Source organism: Myotis lucifugus, unplaced genomic scaffold (assembly GCF_000147115.1).
Source record: "Myotis lucifugus unplaced genomic scaffold, Myoluc2.0 scaffold_319, whole genome shotgun sequence".
NCBI classification, from domain to species: Eukaryota; Metazoa; Chordata; class Mammalia; order Chiroptera; family Vespertilionidae; genus Myotis; species Myotis lucifugus.
In genome coordinates, this window is record NW_005871367.1 from 1023797 (window position 1) to 1034450 (window position 10654).

The window sequence follows — 10654 nt, forward strand, 5'->3', positions numbered from 1 at the left end:
CGTTAATTGAAACAGCATTCTTAGTGACCGGGCTCGCTTCCGCGCCTTTGTTGATCTGTCACCACCTAGCTCTTCGTGCACTGGTTCCGCTTGTCTGACTGTGGGCCTGGCCAGAAGGGACAAATCTTTTTTTTTTTTTTTTATATATTTTATTGATTTTTTACAGAGAGGAAGGGATAGAGATAGAGAGTTAGAAACATCGATGAGAGAGAAAACATCGATCAGCTGCCTCCTGCACATCTCCCACTGGGGATGTGCCCGAAACCCAGGTACATGCCCTTGACCGGAATCGAACCCGGGACCCCTCAGTCCGCAGGCCGACGCTCCATCCACTGAGCCAAACCGGCTTCGGCTAGGGACAAATTCTTGTAATCCGTTCACTCCAGGGGCCCAGTGTAGTGCTTAAGTACATGGGAGGGTAGTGTTTATTGCATTTAACACTACGGTGTCGGGTGAATTTCCCGCCAAAATATAAGATGGCGCGGGCAATTATTTAGGTTTCCCGCGCAAAATCAGAGTTAGTTTAAAATGCCTATATCTTTTGAAGTATGGGTTCGATTGAAATGAAATTTTCGGTACTCGACCAGCGCCATAAAGTGTTCTCTACTTACAAGGGATTTTTATGATACCTATTACCCCAATGGGTATGAAACGGTTCGCATACACAGGTAGGTATCTTTGTGAACGGCAAACAAACAAATATTTGGTAATACGCAGTTACAATCGGCCCGAGTTTACACGTTTCCCACACTCCACCGCAAATCTAGGTGAATTAAGTAAATTCTGTTAGACTTGAAATGCGTACACATACTTTATTTCTAAAACCCTTCTTTACCATTTAATCATTCTAAACTAAGTCGAGATTCTTACCTAAATATCTAACTATTAGTACTTAGGACTATTTCTTTCCTTTTTTAAAAATCCTGCAGCTTTTTGAAAGGTTGCCAAGTTACTTTGACCTTCAGAGGAGGCTAATGCTCCTAGAAAAACAAATAAGCCACCTTCTGGGGGACATCCAGGTGGTTTATATCGAAGAGCTCCAGCCAGTGCTGACGCTGGATGAGTATTACTCTCTTCTCGACGTGTTCTATAAGAGGCTGTTGAAAAACAGAGTTCCTTTCCACCCGCAAAGTCTGCGTGGCTTACAGATGATTCTCAACAGGTAAATACCTCAAACAAGAACGACCCTTCTTATTCACACAGATTGTTTTATATCTCAGTGTATTTCTGCATCGATTAGCAACACTCTACACATGAGAGAGCTAGCGTGAGAGAACTGAGGGCTGAACCTCTGCACGCTCTGTAACTACAGCGCCACTGACGGTGCAGTCAGTCCTGCGGAAAACTTGCAGGATTGAACTAATGTTAAGTCAGTAGCCAACATTTCTTGTGCATATACTACATATACTGTTTTCCATGCACTGTGCTTGGAGCTTAAATGCATTAGCTCTTCACCATGAAATGGTTACTCTCCCTGTTTTACAGATGGGGAAGGTCCAGGGTCAGGAAGTGTGTGGTCATCCTGATAGTGAGCCTCTTTGGGCACAGCACAACTTGAAGTCAGTTGGGATATATGTACTTTCAGGGTAGATTTCCGTGATGAATTCCTTTTCTGTTAATCAGACTCCTAGAATGTTTTCTTTAGGGTGCAGTGGGGGATGGAGGGGATCAATGGTTTTGCTTTCATGTGTGTCATTACAGTGACAGATACGCTCCAAGTTTGCATGAACTCGGGCATTTTAACATCCCCACGCTCTGCGACCTAGCCAACCTGAAGTGGTTCATTCTCACCAGAGCCCAGCAGGCGAGAGAGAACATGAAGAGGAAAGACGAGTGAGTGTTGTCAGCCCCTGTAAAGTCTTATTGCTCAGTCTAACTTAAAAATTCAGGTATTCTGAACTCAGAAGAGTGGGACATTCACACTGTGCTTAACTTAGGAATTGACTGATTGGAGGACGTTCCATATTTATTTCTTCCTATCTTGTTCTGCCAGGGATTGGCAGTGGCTGTTTTCTAATAACCTAGATTACATTACCATCATAATAGAAATGTACAACAATAAAAGAATGGTTAAATAATTTTTATACTTGCATATAGTAGAAACCACCATTTAAAAGAATGTTCATTTATTGAACTAATGTTTGTCGAGGACCTTGGTGCCCAGCAGGCGCTGTGAAAGTCCCTAGCAGGGTACGGTGAAAATGGACAGACACACCTGTGGCACTCACATTCAGATGTCAGAGGCAGAAAGGTTAAACTTTGTGTTAAAAAAAAAATAGAGCCGAAGCCAGTTTGGCTCAGTGGATGGAGCGTCCATTTCTTTTTTCTTTTTTTTTTTCTTGTCATTTTTCCATTGATTTTTTTTCTAATATATTTTATGTGGGAGATGTGCAGGAGGCAGCTGATCGATGTTTCTAGCTCTCTATCTCTCTCCCTTCTTCTCTGTAAAGAATCAATAAAATATATTTTTTAAAAAAAATAGACATAATTTTTGTCAGAGAGAAGGGTCATTCCCCTGGGAAATATTGGGCCCATTTCTTTTTTCTTTTTTTTTTCTTGTCATTTTTCCATTGATTTTTTTTTCTAATATATTTTATTGATTTTTTTACAGAGAAGAAGGGAGAGGGATAGAAAGTTAGAAACTTTGATGAGAGAGATTGATCAGCTGCCTCCTGCACGCCCCCTACTGGGGATGTGCCCGCAACCAAGGTACATGCCCTTGACCAGAATCGAACCCGGGACCCCTCATTCCGCAGGCCGACGCCCTATCCACTGAGCCAAACCGGTTCGGCAAGGGCCCATTTCTTAGTGTTGGAAGAAAAGAAAGAGAACATCCCACCAGCCACACCCGCCATGTCCCGGTGCTTCCCTGTTCGTACTGTGCCTCCCTTTAGGTCTGAGTGTAATCAAGCAAAGAAATTACAAGGAGAGGCAAAAAACAATTTTTTAAAATATTTTTTAAGTTAATCTGCTACAGGCAGTAGAGCCACCAGCACAGCCCTAGAGAAACCTCAGCAAGGGCTGCCCTCTCGGGCTCGATGCCCCTCCAAGACTGTACCCTCGAGACTGACAGGCCCTCCTGATCACAGAGGCGTGGCCCCAGGATCAGGGCGACTCTGGGATGGGACCAGAGGCTGCTCGTGGAAGCAGTGGGAATGCAGGGCCTACCTGGATGGGTGCAGGGTGAGTTGTTGAAACTCACAGCGACTTGGCCATACTGCACGGCTTTTCTCTTCCAAGCCAGGCTGTTCGAGTGTCTTTTTTAGAGCAAGTGAGAAAAGCCCTTTACAGAAGAAGTTTGTCATCCCCTGCTATCGATGGTACCTGAGAGTTCCTCCTTCCACTCCTGCGCCGAGTGGGAATTCTCAACCCTAACCCTGCCCACTTCTTGCCTCTCTAAGCAGCCTGGTCAGGAGGAGGAACCTCACAGAGAAAACATACAGCACGTGGAAGGGATCTGGATGTTGTTGCAAAAAGGGATTCAGTCAGGACAGACCACAAACTGCAGACCAACTACAGCAACCACTTTTGTTTCTAAGACTCTCCTAGTTTACGGGTGCTTTACCGTCCTCGCTCTTCTCTTGTGCAGTTGAAGCTTGGGGAGAAGAGGATAGTTAGTGTTTGGAACTAGCACAGTGCTTCACTTAGACTAGCTCAGGACCTGGCCACAGCACTGTGGCTTTCCTCATCTCCTCTATGGGCTTCCCAAGTGATGTTCACCCGGGAAGCCGTGGCGATTTGGGGATTGAATCTCTTACTATATCCCATCCCTAAACCCTTGCCACCGGTGGGAGGAAGGATTGAAGACATCTTTCTGCCTTGAGTTGTTTACTTTCTAGATCTTAACTCAAGCCCTTGATGGAAGACACTTTGTGGCCTCAGGCAAAGGGGAGGGAGTGCTGGCCTAGTAGAGTGAGAGTGAAGAGGGCATGGCCTCGGGTGCCTGCCATTGTTGTGAGCTTGCTTTTTTTTTTTTTAATTCTTTATTGTTGAAACTATTACATACATCCTCTGTTTTCCCCCTTTGACCCCCTCCAGCCCGCCCCCACCCCAGGCCCTCACCGCCCTGAGTCTGCTTTTTTATTTGGGAATCTTTAGAAGTCATTGCTTACCACCCAAGGGTCAAACCCAGGTGTCTACACGCTCAGCTTTCTGCTTCCTTCAGTTGCAACTAGTTCTGGGTGAGGCAGGATAAGAGCTTCCTAAAGTATGTATTACTTTTACCCCATTCCTGCTGCAAAGGTTTCACAAGTACTTTTAGAGATACGTGTGGAAATAACAGGTACTGCATGACAACCACTGGTGTATGTTCTAAGCATATAATTTGGCTTTGGTGGACACCATTTTCAGTGTTGTGAGCAGAAAGGTATAGCCCCGTATCTAAAAATGTATTTATAGTTTATGTTCTTTTATTTGCTTGTGGCAATGATTTTTATTTTTGATATAACAGGTTAAAGGTTATTGAAGATGAATTGATACAGGCTTCAACAAAGAAATTTTCCCTGGAAAAGTTCTATAAGGAGCCCAGCGTTTCTAGTAAGCAGATGGTGGATTGCTGTAAGAGACTTCTGGGGCAGTCGCTGCCTTACCTACAAGGGATGCACCTCTGCGTTTCACATTTTTACTCCGTTATGCAAGACGGAGACCTCTGTATTCCTTGGAATTGGAAAAATGGAGAAGCCATTAAGTGACACAAATCTGTATTATTTTTTAAAGAACTAAGAACGGAGCTGTTAAATTAAACAAGTCCACAATTTGCTATAACAGTATTATTTACTTATTACAAGAACAAAGTTTCTGATTGCTGCTTTGAAAGTAGACTTATTTTTTAAAATTAATTTCTGCTGGGAAACTTGTTTGTAAAAAAGTTTTCACTCCCCATCTTATGGTGTTTCTTATCTGATTGGCAAGACTAGGTAAAAAGCTGTTGCCATGAAAGAACATATTTGTGGTATGTAGGTGTTAAAGATACATATTTTTATATGAGTGAATGTGGGTAAATACGTAACCCAATTCAACATGCATCTTCACAGTCACATCCCATGTATCAGTACACACATGTATTTTGCAACCAGTGTGGACTGTTGATGTCCAAAACACAAGATTGATGGGTAGCAAAAGCTAGATAATGAAACTTTGCCAAACAGAAAGAATGGAAGGGGAAAGCCATTGACTGAATATATGGTATTGAACATCTTCAGTGACAGAGAATTTAGTTTTAAACCTATAAGTTTTCCTTCCCATTGAAATAGTGTAATTGTAGCATGAAGCCAACAGACAGTGAATTTTTCTGATTCATTTAATGAGGTGACTCATTTATGGCCATGGAAAACACTACCCAGAAAAATTCTTGTTTCCCAAAGATTCCCAGCAGGTAGGGTCAAGTGTAACGTGGTCCCAGTCAGGCAGGATTCTGTCACCCCTTGCAGCCTGGGTCTTCCTGTTCCTCCAGTGTGTGGAATGCTGGTTCAGGCCTCCAAGCCACCCCTGGTCCACAGCTGTGGGGACAACCAGCCCCACCCCAAGGGGCATGGTGTGGCCACTCTAGACACAGGGCTTCTCTCTCTGCAGATACTTCTCTTAGGATATTTTTAACCAGTTCCAAAACCTCTTCATTGTTTCTCAAGAGGACAAAGTGAATCCTATTTGGGACACCATTTTTGTAGCTCTTACTGCAGAAGAAATGAGAGAAATTTTTCCCCACAGTGCATTACAAGGGAAAGGTATTTAAAACCATTCTTGAAGTATGTTTTAAATTAATCTAAAACATTGGTTATTTAAACTTAAAATTCAAATGTGTATTCAAAAGAAATACTGATTTGTAATTATTCCAGGGTGTGTGTGTCATCCCTTTTAACCTGTGCCTAAGAGCTGTACTTACATTTTTTTCTAATGTAGCAAATGTTGTTTCCAGAGCCAGACAACAGGAGGTTACATAAGAAAATTTATTGGAAAAATGGGTTTGGATTAAATACCCTTTGTAAAATCAGTAATATGTTTTGAATTGGACTTTGTCTTGAAACTAATTGTTACATAATAAATATATATTAATCAGACCATTGTTTTCTCTTTTTATTCAGTTACTAATAGTTTTACAACTATTTCAACATAATAGGAAAGTAGAAGAAATTGACGGCCTGTGCATGCCTGTTTGATTTCCTCCCAGTGTAAGGAAGAGGACCTGCACAGGATCCGACCCTCTCACTACAAAGCCTCAGGTCAGAAAGAGGCTCCAGGGAGACCTGAGCTCCACCCCCACCCCTCAGAGGGCTCTGACCCATGAACCGATTCCTAGAGTGAGCGAGATGGTATGCTTTCTCAGTAGAGGGCGCTAGAGGCAAGCTGCTCTGTTGGTCAGGGGCATGGGGTGATAGCCTCGGTGGAAACCTGCCCCAGCTGTGGGCTCAGAGCGCATGCCCTCGAGCGCATGCCCTCGACACACACTTCTGTTCACACTGACACCCTCACCTCTGCTTGTCCATCGGCTGGCTTGCCTGTATCCGGCTGATGGCCCAGAGTGTTGCTTCCTGCTTACCCAGTGACTAGAAAGACAGGCCCTGGGCAACCCAGCCAACTTCACTGCCATCCAGGGCCACAGCCACGCCTTTTCCAATGAGGACTGGAGAGGGGACCCCCTTCCAAGCCTTTTCTTCCTTGGGGGCTTCCCCCCGGCCCCAGAGTACCGTGTAGACCTCCTAAAATCCTTGGGATTTCCTAGGTAATGGGAGCCTACAAGGTATCTTCTGTCATGTTAGTGAGGTGACTTTTGGGACCCGCCCCCCACCTAAGAATGGGGGCTGGTTGACAGAGGACCCAACCATGTGATTAGAGGGTTGGAACACCCAGTCCCATCCCAGACCTCAGGGAACAAGAGAAGGGCTGGAGGTTGAAACAGTCGCCAATGGTCAATGATCTCATGAACCCCCACAAGAACCCAAAACAGCTTCTGGTTGGTGAATGGGGTGGTGCTAGTGGAGTGCTCACACGGTTGCCTGCCGGAAGCTGGTCCACCCTTGCTGCTTGACACAGTCGCTGTGGGGAAGAAACATCTGCACAGCTTATGTTTCAAGGGACCTGGCATACTGTTCTTAATATATTTGCTCCCCTTCTTAGCACTATGTGTTCTAGCCAGGGCCACCTTCCCAAGAAAGGACTTATGAAGAACTTGGACTAAGACTGTTGGCAATAAGTTTGGGACTTGTTGGGCCCACATCCCCAGGGGTCTGCCCACCGGGGAAAGCATCAAAGCCTATACCCCTGGAGACCCACCAACACAGGGCAGTCCCAGGGAAGGCAAGCAGCGAGGCTGGGAGGACATAACCTTTACTGGGTAGGATAATCTCCTTCAGTCACTTCCTTGTAGCTTATCAGTAGAGCAGCTACCTTGGAATAGCCCTTATAATGGAACACAGAGATGAACCTAGACAAGATTAAAATCAACAGAACTAGATATAGACAGGATTTTTGGTAAAGGTTAGATAAGGAACTATGGAAATGAAACAAGGAACTGTAGAACGTTACCCAAAACATACCATGATGTAATTATAGAGGCATGCTTATAGGATCAAATAGTATAAATATAGATGTAACAGGACAAGAGAAGGAGAACCTCGCTATGCTGATCAACTGAATGCTGTCCCCCTGTCATTCCTTCTTCGCCAACTCTGTCCACACCTTTGGGAACCCCTGGACCCCAACAGTTGCCCGAGCCCTTCCCCCTTACCTGCCCCTGTGCACTTGCTTCACCTGGCTGCTCCTGCCGGAGTCACATCCTTCTATACAAACCAGAGATCTAAGTAAAAGGTGTCTGAGTTCTGTGAGCTGTTCTAGCAAATGAATCGAACCCGAGGAGGCGGCCTGGGGACCTCTGACCTGTTGCAGGGGCGTCAGAAGCACAGGGAACAACAGCCTGGGCTTGGGCCTGTTCTGATCTCAGCCAAGGAAGCCTCCTTCTGGCTCCAGCTGGGAACTAAACATATTGCTGTGACGCCAGCATCAGAATCGAAGTATTGAACCCAAAGAGTTGAGAGTAAAACACCAGATTGGCTTGGGAGATAAAGGAAGTCTAGAAAACGTGCGTCAAAATTGCAGTTCAATTTATATGGAGTTTGAAAGCATTTGGCACATTCGCATAAGAATTTGGCAGAGTCCTGTGTGCCGGCCTCTAGGGGAGACCAGGGGTCCTCCCAGGACATGCAGGGGTGTAGGTAGGTGGCAGGCTGCTCTGGCCACGGATGGCTCTTAAGGGGCGTGGCCAGGCAAACACTCTCAAGTTCAAAAGGAAAATCGGTTATTCCCAGTGAGGACATTCTTCAGCTTGCAGGTGTAGGCCCAGAGGACAGAAGGGCAGGAAGGAAAGGTAGGGGCTGGTGGAGGAGGGGCTGGCCCCAGGGGGTGGAATAGTGGCGGAGCGCCGCCTGGTGGTAAGAGAGGAGCCGCTGAGAACCGCGAGGGGCTCCTGGCTCCAGCCTTTACCAGTTGGTGGGTCAGTGTAGATGGGAGGGTGTACCTAGAGCCTCGGTATCTGAGTGAAGCCATAGGAGGGGGTGGAGAGTCCGCCTTCCACGCAGGCGAGCTGGCCCGGCCCTGGGCGCCGGGGGGAGCCCCCTGCGCGCTCCCTCGCTGGCACTCGGGCGTCTCCTGGGGCTTCTCCAGAGGAGGTGCAGGCACATCTGCCTTCAGCGGCGGGTAGGTGACTTCTCCGGTTATCTCGTTTACCCAGAAAAACGTATCGAGAGGTTTCTTCCTCTGTTCAAAGTGACTCGTGGACATAGCTACAGGGGGAGGGGACAACACAGGTGCGCCTTCAGTGGTCCACGGTGGGGAGGACTCCACCCACACAACCCAGGGCAGGGAGCCTCCCCCTGGGCTCTGTGAGCCACCTGTGCTTGGCCTGCCAGGGAGACCCTCCCAGAGGCTCCAGAAACTTCCCAGGACCAGGCACACGCCTAACTGGAGGCTCCAGACGAATTCTAGGATCTTAATGTCTTTTTAAATCTTAACCAAGTACACTTAAGACGTATACTGTACATCTGGACCTAGTTCAGATGTATGTGTGTGTGTGTGTGTGTGTGTACTAGCAATTTCATGGAACTTAAATGATTATGTGCAACATTCCCTATGCGATTTTCCATACAATGCAATTCGGCTATATCCCTTAGGAAAATGCTGGTCGCCACTCCTTAAACTCATTTTGTAAAGGAAGTGACAATGATTACAAACTATAGCTGGAAAAAAAAACAACACCTTTCTTAGATTAAGAGGAGAATGGAGAATGCTGGATCTTCTTACAAAAAAAAATATCACTCATAAATTTTACAAAAACATAATCATGTGTGGTCAGCAGAATGGTCCCCCAAAAGTGGCCGTGTCCTAAGCCTTGGAACCTTGTAATAGTGTTTCATTACATGACAAAGGGACTTTGCAGATATAATTAAAACCACAGATCTTACACGAGGGACATACTCTGTATTATCCAGGTGCCCCAATCTAACCACCTGAGCCCTGGGAAACAGAGAGTTTTCTCTGGCTGGGGTCCGAGGGACTCCGCCCAAGGAGTGAGAGGGATTCTAAGAGTGAGGAGGCCTCGCCTGCCATTGCTGGCTCGATGATGCCAGAGGCCAAGTGCAAGCCGTGAGGAGGAAAATTCTGTCAACAAAACCAATGAGCCTGGCTGGGACTGGGTTTTCCCCCAGAGTCTCCGATAAGAGCTCAGGGCAGACAGAATGCTAGTTTGACGTGTGCGACCCTGAGCAGAGTCCCACGCCTCACTCGAGGGACTCAGGACCTACAACTCTGGGAGATAAGTGGCTCTTGTTCCAAGCAGCTACATCTGTGGTCCTGAGTCACAGCAGCAACAGGAAACTCACCCTTACCTGCCCCTGTGCACTTGCCCGGGACCAGTGCCAGACAGGGCTGCAAAGCTGCCGCTTCCTGACCTCAGGGAAGCCCACCTTGGTGTGGGCCGAATGGCAGGTCTGGGGGACTCGTCCTACTTTCTGTCATGCTTGGCACTTCACCTTCTTCAGAATAGACAGTGACTGTCCCCCCCTGAGAAATGTCAAGGCACACTACCTAGACCAGGGGTCCTCAAACTTTTTAAACAGGGGGCCAGTTCACTGTCCCTCAGACCGTTGGAGGGCCGGACTATAGTTTAAAAAAAAAACTATGAACAAATTCCTATGCACACTGCACATATCTTATTTTGAAGTAAAAAAACAAAACGGGAACAAATACAATATTTGTATTTGCATGTGGCCCTCGGGCCGTAGTTTGAGGACCCCTGATCTAGACGATCAACTAGGTCACTGGTCGGCAAACTCATTAGTCAACAGAGCCAAATATCAACAGTACAACGACTGAAATTTCTTTTGAGAGCCAAATTTTTTAAACTTAAACTATATAGGTAGGTACATTGTTACTAACTTAATTAGGGTACTCCTAAGGCTTAGGAAGAGCCACATTCAAGGGGCCAAAGAGCTGCATGTGGCTCGCGAGCCGCAGTTTGCCGACCACGGGACTAGGTCAACCCGTCTTCAAGGTCCTGATACCTGCATCCCACAAGAAGCTCCAATTTGCCCCAGGCAGAGAGGGTCTGCCCACTACCCCCTGCTGGTCCCCAAGGACATGGGCAAGTCAGCATCTCTTTCCAGGA

General features: G+C 46.5%; 1 protein-coding gene across 1 annotated transcript in view; it reads left to right on the top strand.

Moving 5' to 3' along the window:
- TCAIM (T cell activation inhibitor, mitochondrial) overlaps positions 1-6056 on the top strand; it is a 22850-nt gene extending 16794 nt beyond the window's left edge. The window contains exons 9-11 of the mRNA XM_014466028.2: positions 930-1162; positions 1702-1833; positions 4451-6056. Of these exons, the coding sequence (XP_014321514.1) occupies positions 930-1162; positions 1702-1833; positions 4451-4691 (606 nt within the window). The 3' untranslated portion in view covers positions 4692-6056. The remainder of the gene's footprint in view (positions 1-929; positions 1163-1701; positions 1834-4450) is intronic.
- The last annotated feature ends 4598 nt before the right edge of the window (positions 6057-10654 follow it).